The sequence below is a fragment of the Ambystoma mexicanum genome, chromosome 6q, assembly GCF_040938575.1.
Source record: "Ambystoma mexicanum isolate Mex_15411 chromosome 6q, UKY_AmexF1_1, whole genome shotgun sequence".
NCBI lineage: Eukaryota > Metazoa > Chordata > Amphibia > Caudata > Ambystomatidae > Ambystoma > Ambystoma mexicanum.
In genome coordinates this window covers 718,107,502-718,118,800 of record NC_090937.1, presented here as the reverse complement: position 1 = coordinate 718,118,800, position 11,299 = coordinate 718,107,502, and the positions used below count along the sequence as shown (strand labels likewise).

At 49.0% G+C, this 11,299-nt stretch overlaps 1 protein-coding gene across 3 annotated transcripts in view; it reads left to right on the top strand.

Annotated features, from left to right (window-relative positions):
- Positions 1-1,422: 1,422 nt before the first annotated feature.
- SLC10A7 (solute carrier family 10 member 7) overlaps positions 1,423-11,299 on the top strand; it is a 1,071,777-nt gene continuing 1,061,900 nt past the window's right edge. For 2 of the 3 annotated variants that reach the window (XM_069631239.1, XM_069631238.1), the window contains exon 1: positions 1,423-1,906. In XM_069631239.1, the coding sequence (XP_069487340.1) occupies positions 1,807-1,906 (100 nt within the window). In that variant the 5' untranslated portion in view covers positions 1,423-1,806. The remainder of the gene's footprint in view (positions 1,907-11,299) is intronic. The other variant, XM_069631237.1, reaches the window with a different exon arrangement.

Genomic DNA, 11,299 nt, shown 5'->3' with positions numbered 1-11,299 from the left:
CTGACAAGATGAATATGAGCAGGGCGAAGTCCTCCGCCGAGTGGCAGAGTGGGTGTGTGAAGGATGGCCCAACGAAAGAGCAGTCCCAGAAGGCCTACGACCAAGTACGGGTAGACGAAGATGTGGACATGCAAGGCATAATATTCCGCATGCAGAGAAACAAGGAAGTGATGAAGGCTCAAGCACACAAACGCAGGGCCGCTCAACGCACAGTAGTTAGCGAAGACGACCTGGTAAAAATACGCCTTCACCATAAAAACGCCATGACCGGCTCCAGATACAGTAGACCCATAGAGGTCATCGCAAAGGGACCCAACCACATATGCACCAGCGATGGTAGGCGGTGGAACTTGGAAAGAGTGGCCATGTACCACAGAAGAGAATCTACCAATTACCCATCCGAGGAAGCAGGAGAAGGATTGGCCCAGCAAAGTCCGTCCAGCAACCCGTATCATACCAGGGAAAACTCATCGGGAACGCAGCATCACGAAGAACCTGCAGGCATGAGCCCGTCATCCCCACCTGAGGGAGCACAGAGAGAAATGACACAAGGAGAACCCGATCCACCCGAATCTCCCCACGTCGCCACTCAGGGCCACCCTCTGAACAAGGAAGACCACAGAGTGAGAGAAAGAAACCCAGCAAGTTCTCTGACTTTGTTATGCACTGATCACCTGTCCCTTTTCCCACCAAAGGAGGTGCGTGGGGACTTCCTGTTGCGAGATCGCGCGAAGACGATCTCGCGAGAACTCCTGGCGAGAGGCACGAGGGAATGTGTGTAGAGCCAGAAGCGGGTGGGAGAGCGCAGTGAAAGGACTGCTCTCGCGTTCCTCCTGAAACACGTAGATTTCAGGCTCCCAGGCCTGGATACCCAGGAACACACACATACACACACACCAGAGCGTAACACCATGGCTGAGGACAGCCTCCTGGAGTCTCTGGTGTGAGTTGAGTGTCCTACTGAAGGACACATGCAAGCAGCAGAGAAGCAGCTACTTGAGCAAGACTGTATGTGAGTACAGTTGTGCCCCCTTGCCCCTGGACATTACAAATCCCAAGTTGATTACTTTATCTCCGGTATCTAATAAATCCCACAGTTACCACATACTGAGTCCTGTCTTCATTAAGGCCACCACAGGGTATTATGTGTAGAGGTTGATGGCCAGTAGGGGTTAGCCCTGCTATGTAAAATGAAAATGAACTAGTTGCGTACCAAAGATGTATGTTACACTTCCATCTGTGGTGGTGGGTCTGAGGATCTATCATGGAGTGCGCCTCTCCGAGCTCTCCAGGTGAGCACTGGCGGCGAATCTAAGTTCTGGCAGTGCCCGTGCAGTGAATGAAACGCAGCCAGTCTGAGGGCTCTGGATTCCGCACGTCACAAGCAGCGAGTGTGTCACACCTACTCAGTGCGCTGCCGCATTTCTCCGTAAAGAGGCGCCAAAGAATCAGCCAGCACGCCTACATGAACGATCTGGGTTAGGACCCCGCGTTAAAAAAGAAAGTGGGCAGCGACACGGACAGGAAAGACTGGTCTGTGAAACTAGGCTAGTGGTTTCAGGGGGGGCACGCTAGCGAGCAGCTCGTGTTCAGTGGTTGCCTCGGCAGCTTTCCCTCTGCTCCTGGCTTGTCGGGTTGCGCCTCTCTTCGGTGGTGTGCGGTGGCGATGGCGGCCGCCGCTAGAGCCTGCTCCCTGCTCCCGGATCCTGTCCGGTGCCGCTGAGATGAGAGGGATGTAGAGTGCACCCGCCGCCCCACACAGGCAGTGACTGCAGGGAGACAGCCCAGGCGTTGCCTACCGGCAGGATGGGCCTTCTGGAGCGCGTTCGGAAGGAGTGGTTCATCCTCGGCATCGTCTTGGTGATCGGAGCCGCCAAGCTGCAGCCAGCCATCGGCGAGAAGGGGGGTGAGTGCTGCCCACTAACTGAATCTAGGTTCCTACCCACCGGGCATTCCATCCTGTAACCTTCCTTCCTTATCCCGGGCCTCTGGCATTTACCAGCCATGCACCCGCTCTCCCTCCCCCCTGCACTACTTCACCCTGTTACTCAATCAAGGCCCCCCCCCCCCTCACATGAAGCCCTCCCGCTGCCCGCCCCCGTGGGTATAATGTCATGTGCAGGGAGTCCCTGGGCACGGTGGCGGCAGAGGTGCAGTTAAGTGACAGCCCGTGCATCCCTCGCTGGCCACAATGACACGTTGCACTCGTCCTGACCCTCTCTCTGCTTCCGCAAACTGGGGGCTAAGGCGCCAGAGTCAGCACAGGACAGGCAGCCTCCGGGCTGGCGGGCGGGGAGGGCAATATGGGGAGCTAGCTGGCACCAGGAGCACACCCGGGAGCGGGCTCCTGGAAGCACACGTCACTCAGCCCCTGAGAGCGCTTTACACGGGACCGGCTGCCTAATGAAGCAGACCCCGCTTCAGTGCAACACGAGGCACACACAGGGGCGACTGCCAGCGCACGGGCACCCATGGTGGCCTCCAGCTCTCGCCTTGCCAAAGTGAGGATTGAGTAGCTCCATAAATATCAAGGTTTTAGTGTGTGCACTGTGGTGCTTGTAGTCCTTCACTTAAATAGGAAAAGCAAAACTACACAAGTAGCAGAATGGCAAGAAGGAAACAGAGTAGTCCTGGTGTTTTGTTTAAACCGAGAATGTGCGGCTTCTCCTCATCTTTCATGGAACAGCAACTTGACGGGTCTGGGGGCTTGGGCCCGCCTAAGAAAGGTGTTCCTGAGTCTCACTTAAAGACTGGACTGGATGCCCGCAACCTGTTAAGTCTTCAAGAAGGGTGTAGTCAGCTACTTTTGGCGATGCCCCCATTAAAGCCAAAGGAGATCAAAATGTTTTGGTGTGCCATTGTGGTTTCCTAGCTGGTGGGACCGTTGAAGTTCAAAGGAGCCATTGGCATGAGAGGGAAAGTGAGTCCAATGGGGAGGTACAATATGAGAAGGGGTGAAAATGGATCTCAGTAAGGACGTTTCACGGCACTCGTCTCGGAATAGGGAAAAGGAGGAAGGCTAACCTAACCAGTCACAAGGCTCTGGGTAAATGCAAAACATGAACAAAAATGGCAGTTTGTGCTTTTTATTATAGTGTCGTGTTATTTGTCTACCTCACTAAACACACCTCAGGGAAGGTGTGCATTTATTAATGAGTCAAACGGAACCTAGTTCTTGCATACTTGATACACATAAATAACTGTATAATCAACATCTAAGATGACTGACCCAACAAAGACCAACATGTAGTAGAATAAAAGCATTGGAAGAAAACATTAGAGGCAGGTGGTATGCCGAAAATGCAGAAATGGAAGATGTTGTTAACACTAATCTCACTAGCAGTGGACATCGCACAGCTGGGCGGGGGGCTTTGTCTACAGCCTCATGCAGTCACCAAATCCTGTGGGCCTCCTGGATAGGACAGGACACATGGACGGTGCTGGGGCTCACAGGCGTGGCAGGACACGTAGTTCCTGTCAGTCATCGTAGGCACATACGCAGTGAGTATTTACACCAAAGAGACCTCCCTTTGAGACAGTAATTGTTTCCTTGCTCTTCAGTCCCATCCCTTGAAAGGCCTTCTCAGTAATACCAAAACTCAATGGTGCATAGCCTTACATGTGGGTGTTACCACAACCGAATGAAGGGAGCAGCAGGCAACCCAGCTCCACTGTAAGATAAAGGTTCATCCAACTCTTCAATGGCGTACATGAATATACACGTAGGGTAGCATTGAATAGAGGATCACACAGACAGCGGCCCAATTCCTTAACCACTCACTTAACATTCTCCTGTAAAACAAGGACACTTTACTGATGAGGCAGAAAAAGAAGGGATCGACATTGGGGTTTGTTGACCAGGAACAAAAATCAGCTCCTGGTTATCAGGCAACACCCATTAGGCAGGAGCTACCTCTAGGGAACCCGGATCTAGTGCATAGCAGATCATATGTTCAATATTCCTTATGTTTGCCCTTTAATCTTTTTTGTACACGTTCCCAAACCTACACAGTTAATATCACCTAGCTATGTTTGTATGTCATGACTTGCCCGGGGAGTCCGAAGTAGTGTCTGGTAGCTGTTGGTTTCAAGCTAACCAGGCTCCCCTTGGCTGTTATGCTGAGCTAAATAGCTCCCAGCTGCTGGCAATTTTGAACCATAAAAAGCCACATACACACTATGTTTTAATTTGACTAAAAGCCACGGAAAGTACCCCTCGGTGAAAATAACTTTGAATGGAACATTATGTGGATGTAAAGTCTTGTTTTGTGAAGGGATTGTGTACATTCCGCTGCTGCCAATTTTGGTTGCCTGGCTGCGCATTGCCTTGCAATGAAAGAGGGAGGGAGGGGGCATTGTTAGTGGGATTGAAGGGAAGGCAGATACAAATCCTTTTCTGTTGATTTTTGTAGGTGGGGAGTAGCTAAGCTCTGAGTGTCGCCTTTCTAGCTGGGCAGTGGCTGAGAAATCTTGGGAGTGTGTTTTGTCCACAAGCGAGAGCCCACCATTGATATGATATTTTATTTATATCGCACCCATTCACAAGTGTTTCAGGGCATGACGAGACAAGGGAGGGTTACTAGGGAGGACAAAACAACAATCTTACTAGGCCCAGTGACATTGAGAATATGCAAGTGCAAGGGGGAAAGTGCAAGGGGCAGGGGAGGAGTGGGAAGTGCTGGACACGTGATCAAAACTGGTAGTGCGGCCAGTAGCTGGCAAGTGCAAGAATTATGTGCAGACAACGGGTGTCTAATAAGTGCGGGTAAGGGGACTGTAGGGTTGCAGATACATAGGGTTGCCAAGGGGCAGTGTGGGTGTGCAGCTGGGTGGGCAGGCATCTGGGCCCGAATTCAGAGGGTAGCCAGGTGTCCGGTGCAGAAACAGACGGAGATCAGCAGGGGAGAGGAAGAGAGAATACGCAAGCAAAGATGAAGGTCTTGAGGTGCTTCCGGAACCGAAGATGTTTCAGAGAGGCAGGGAGGCTGTTCCAGAGGGAGGCCCCAGCCGAAGAAAGAGATCTACCACCAACCCGTTGCTTGGAGAAGCGACTGACTCTGAGGGAGTTGGAGGTGGAAAAGCGAAGAGCTTGAGAAGGAAGGTATTTCAGAAGGGAGTGTTGAAGGGATTGCGGACCCAAGCCCCAGAAGGCCTTATGGACAATGCAGCGGGTTTGGAACGTGATCTTTGCAGCCACTGGGAGCCAATGAAGAGATTGTTCAGTTGAAGCCAGTGCTGCAACTACTTAGCCAATGGTGTGGGGCAGGTGTACGTGATAAGACTAAAATTAGAAATGCTGTTGCTTGGTTAATGCAGTATGTTTGCAGGAGGCTTGCTGCCCTCTGCGAAGGTTGATTATGCGAGTAGTGCAAACTGGAGAGAGATGAATAAAAAGATTGTCACCGAAGACGTGAGTCGGTTAGAGGGGGAGTGGGTGTATACATGAGAGGGATCCATTGGGTTCAGGATTGCTGGTCCTGTGGTATTGGGGTATTTGGTTGTTGCCTTTTATTTCCAATACAAATTTGAGACAGCCAATGAGTTGTGACTGATGTCCACACAACATGATTCTGTGGTTTATTTGCACAATAAACGGGGACATTTGTTTGTAACTGGGGTGAACATTTAAAATAAGCTACCAGCCCGGCATTAAAATCCACTCGCGCTATCAGTTCTCCACATAACCATAGCTCCCCGTTTCTTACTCACCAAGAGTCCATTATAAGTAGGCAGTGGCATGCTTCATTTTCTTACTATGCATTCCTGGCTGCGCGAATTGTCTTAAACCCTCACTGACACCTTCTCAATGCAGATGGGAAGTATGTCCAGGCTGTCCTCCAAGTGCAAGGGCCAAAAGTCTCATTCATGTCAACTGCTCACATGAAACACTGACCACTTGCTAGAACGGACATAAGGCGTGCAGAACAGAGAATTTCCCACAGGGGAAGGGGTGTAGGATTGACGTCATATCCTCCTCCCACCACTATCCTTTATTAGGCATCAAAAAGTCACAACCGATCCACGAGTGCGGAAACACTGCCCACAGATTGCATTCCTATGTCTGCATGCATCTTCTGTCCGTTATCTAATCCCTTTGCTGTTAAACATTCACGGAATTGCCAGAGAAAAAGTATAGCAAAGGTCCACCAGGTCTATTACCCAGGCCCCTTCTGAAAACCAAACCTCTGCGAGGGAGCGGGTTCTATAACTTTTACAGGAATGTTTGCTGAGCCCTTGTTGTAGGCAGGGCCCAGGGCAAGTTGCATCAGCATTCCATTCAAACCTGCTGTGCCTGTCTAAAACCCAGCCCCTGTTGGTTTACCCTCAGTGTCAAGTGACGTGCAAACTCGCATCATCCTCACGCCGGACTTTAAAGAAGTCAAAATATTGGTGCCGCTAGAGAAAGTCAACCGGGAACGTGAACGTGCAGTCTCGCTGCAAACAACGTAGCCAGCGCACTTGGTACCGGAGAGTTATTGCATTTCTCGCTGTCTTCCGAGTACTCTAATCGGTGCCCTGGGGCTAGAGGGTGGCACAGGGCCTTTTCCTAGTGAGCGATCATTTTGTAGTTGAAATGCTATTTCACTTAAAAGGCGCATCTTCTGGAGTCCACAGGCCTATGCTTGATAGACGAGTAGAATGGCGGTACCACATCTATACCCACTTTTCGATATTTGGTTGTGGCTGCCATTTGTTTAACTGACAGCTAATCTTAGCTATTACTAAGCCATTTTTATGTAGTGCTTCATGCCAGATTCCTCCCTGTTTTTAACTCCTATTATTATTACCCAAATAATTGGTACACAATTTTCTGCTATGGGAAGAGTGGAGCCAGCCATGCCGGGATTTGACCTTGCAGAGTGCTGGCTGGCCTGATGTCACTGGTGCCAACTTAATTTGTGAGCTGCCCACCCAGTAATGAGGAGTGATTATCACAGTGCTATTTCCAAAAGTAAGCTTTGGATCACAGATACATTGTAGCATGATCTGAAACCCCAAGACAGGCACATATTTATTTAAACATACAGGCTCCAGAGTTGCATCACAAACCAGTGCAGTATCGCTGAGCAGACCTTTAGTGGTGTTTGAGCCCCTTGCCTCACTCCCACTCAAGCTACATTGCTTGCTCTTAGCCGGACAAGCCATGTAACCTTTGCTCTGTTACTGCTTCTTTACCAGATCACTTGAAATTCTATCTTTTTGTATTGTTATTTTCTAGGTGTTTTCATGGTGCGAAAATCCCATGTCTGGCAACTGAGTGGTTTAGATTTTTCATGTGGCTGGAGTCGGAGAGGCCTCACGCAGAGGCTGTCCCCCACAGCCCATCTTGCCCATCGACACATAATGGCAAACAAAACACACACAATTAGACTTGTAGATAAAGACACAACAACTCTGCTTGGGTTTCAAATTGGTTGCAACCAGCCCGTTATTAGCCTTCGATGGTCAAGTTAATAAGGGGGAAAGGCTTCCCCTTGGACGAGCGAACCAGCGTTTGTCCTGCCACAAGGATGGCAGATAGGCAAAGAAATGCCAGGGTGCTTTTTAAAAAAAAATCAATTCGAGTGTTAAAACCTGTATGCCTCCCCCATCTTACCTCGGGTTCAATTGGCCCTCTCCACCATTATCTATAACCTGATTATAGTTTGCTCTGCAGGTCCGTATGTGACGAGGGAAGGAGCTTACCGACCTCTCTGTTTCACTCCACAGAAAGACCATAGTAGCTGGCACAATTGTCGATTACAGGCCTTGGATATTAACATTTCTGGGCCTCTCAGTTGTTTTAGCTTAACGCGCCTACCCTCGTAGATGGCTAAATGAGAAGCTACAGACTTTGGAGAAGTTGGTTTCACCGGTGGCCTCAACTGGTAAAACGGACCACAGTAGAAATCATTGTTGCTGAACATTGGCTCTTTTAAGAGAGGCAGTTGCAGAAACAATTCCATTGCCATGCGTCGCCAACCAGAAAGACCTGGTTGACCTGTGATAGCTTTCTAAATACCCCAGGTCAGCACATTTTGATGCCACCATCACACCACGCCACCTATACAACATGTTGCCCCTTTAGCAGGAGGTTGGGTGACGGGCCATTTAGTGCCCCTCCTTAACCCTCTGCTCCCCTTCCCCCACAGCCCGGAGGCTTGCACCCGGGAAGCAGTTTCCTTGTCCATCCACCCCTGCCTCTTGGCTCCTTAGTGTAGAGCTCACCATAACTGGAGGTGCGATTATGAGCCATACATGGCAAATGGATGCCATTGAGCATTTTACCAAACTTTAGAGACAAATTGAGATGTTCGCCCAAGGACAGACTTCACTTAAATGATAAATCGTATGCTTCATTTTGGAACATTAAAGAAAAGCCTTTATCGAGGCACTGGTCAGCAAATTGCACCCACTAGTAATTTCTAAATGGTGCCTTGGCTGCTTGCTTTCTGAGCAGTGCCAGTTGTGCTCTTTGAGCTTATTGTGATCACTGAGGAAGTGGTACGTACCTGCAGACCCAGAGAAGGTAGCCTTGTGTTTCCTGTTTAACGTATAATGTGCTTGCGGTTGTGCTCTTACGATATCCAAGAAAGACTGATAAATGCCCCCGACAGCCAACCGCAAAATCGGCAGAAGTTAGCAGTTAATAAGTATCAGAAGGAGCCCTCATATGGCCCAACAAGCCTAACCTATTCTTCCTTCTTTGATACTGAATGTTAATATTGTCTTCTACCTACAACGTGGCAGACCCTTGAAGGCGCCCGTTCCCCAACACAATATCCAAAACTCAGAATAATGGACACACTCCAGTAGGGAATGAGACCAGGAGATAGATTGCAAGTAGAACAAAGTTTATAGAAGATGAATTGTGCATGCAGAGAACTCTGCTGCCCAGAGAGCGCTCTGCCAAACATTACAAGGGCAGCACATTATAAGATGGTAAATCGTCATTGATGATGCCACGTTACAAGTACACTATTCTACAATACAATTGGGTTGAGTCATTAGTACAGTATGGATATTTAGGTGATGACCACGTAGGATTGGCTGTTGCTTGGGCGTCACTCCCGTAGCACGTGGGTCAGCTGGGCTCCTCTCCGTGAGGAGAAGGTCATGTTAGCAAAAACGATACTCTCCCTATAATGACAGGATCTGAGAGCATGAGACAAATGACAATCATATAAGTCTGAAAGGAATGAGGGTGCTTCTAAGAGTTCACTGGCAAGTTATAGGTACACATTCTACCTACTGCACCCCAGTAGCCATAAACCTAAAGTCCCCGACCCAGGTGCCCATCTTGGAGGTTTTGATCTGCCTGATGCCTCATGATACGAATAGACAAGTGTTAGGATTAGGAAGAATATGAGTGTCTGAGGTCGGGGCTCTAGTGGGTATATTTCTTTGGTCAACATGAGGGGTCAGATGTGTATCTTTATCAAAAGAGCAGAGGGGCATGGGACTGGTGAACTGTGGCTTTTCAGGGTGGGGGTCAGAAGGGGCATGGTCAGGTTAGTGGAGATAAATGCACACTCAGGCTGGGGCCTGTTCTGGACTTGCGCAGTGAGCTCATCTGTTCTGGGACGGCCCTAAAGGTTGCAACAATGAATGGCTGAACTTCCGTGAGACCAGGGTTTGTGCGAAGCTGGCAGGAGGCAGCAGGGTGGGGACCCGGGCTGGCTGTGTGAGGCGCAGGGCAGAGGGGGACACAGTCTTTTAGAGATCATTTTTAGGCCTAGTAAAAGATGGCGTCTGGTGCGATGCCGAAAATGGAGTCTTTACGCTTCAATAAGGCTTGGTTACATGTTTTCCTTATTAGTAATTAGTAGGTAATTGACACAGATTACAGTCGGGCGGGAGGGGGTACATCTCCCCCCTTCAGCACAAGTGAGATCCATCTGTGCGGGAGTGGTGAGAGGGGTGGGAAAGGGCACCTCTCTCCCAACACCCTATAGCAGAGCTTTCATCGTGATACTCTTTCTGAATCAGGCAACAGGGGATTGACACCAGGGGCCCTCTGAAATACTGCAGGGATAGCTCTGGGAGAGAGCCAACGCTGTTTCCAGACCTAAAAGCTGCAGACCATTAGTTGCCTTCACCCCGGTCATGTCCTACCTCCCGTCTATTAATTTTCCTTGTAATAGGGCCTTTCCTATAACTTGGCTATGGGGAACCCTCCAGTGCAGTAACGCTAAGAACAGTAGTAGTAGGGAGACCAATCTGCTGATGGGATGGGCATGGAAGCCCAGAGCTGCATCCATGTTCAGCTTTAATGTTTGGGAGCAGATTTGCTACATCTCAACATTAGTTGAAACTTGTGTTGGAAAGTTAAGCATTTCACACCAGTATGAAATGCATGCTGTGTGCACTGTCAGGTGTTTACCAGCCCAAAAGAAATGAGCCTTGGCAAAGCCAAGAGGTCTAGCTTCTAAACATTAACAGGGTGAGATTTTTCTTTTGTAAAGCTCTCACAGGACAAACATGTCTTCCCTTCATTTGCAAAGCCACAGCTGTTGGCTTGCCGGTCCTGTCATTGTGTTGAAGACCCTTCCCCAATGTTTCCACTTCATGCTGTCAGTGTTTTAATTTCTCTCCCAGCCCCTATCATCCATTCTACAGAACTCAGCCTGGCCTCGTTTGCACACTCACAAAACCATTTTGTTGTGATTGGACACTGCAGCTTTCCCCCCTGTAAAGCATGTTCTATTTTCACTCAAGATGGATTACAAAGGGGTGGATGGACAGTGGTGTAAGAATCAACCTAGTTCTCCTAAATTTGACATGTTGCAAACATAGCATTCTACATCAATTTGTTCCACTTTGGAACAGTGTGTTCAGAACAATAAAGTGGCATGAGGTATAATGTGCTTGGAACTAAAGTGACTGGCACACAGCTACTGATACCCATCCTGCGGCTTTGTAAACCTTCATGGACGTAATTACACGGTTTTGCAGAAACACAAATCTGTAAGTAAAAATATTGTATACAATAATTTTCTTTTTCTTTGTTTGTATCGCGCCAAAGCCTGTAGGCATCCAGGCGGCGAGAGACAGGAGTATGAGGCTCAAGCTATTAGGAATCAATCGTACTGGTTGAAGAGCACTGTTTTTAACTGCTTTTCAAATTCGAGAAGATTTTCCGTTTTTCTAACACATGGTGGCAAAGCATTCCAGGCTCTTGCCCCCTGAACGTGAAAGGCCCGCTCAAGGCCCCTGGCACGTTTAACCTGGTGCTGTTTCAGGAAAAGGCTCAAAGCAGATCTCAAGTTTCTTTGAGGATGATATGTACTTACTCGAGTTTTCAGGTATGCTGGAGTGT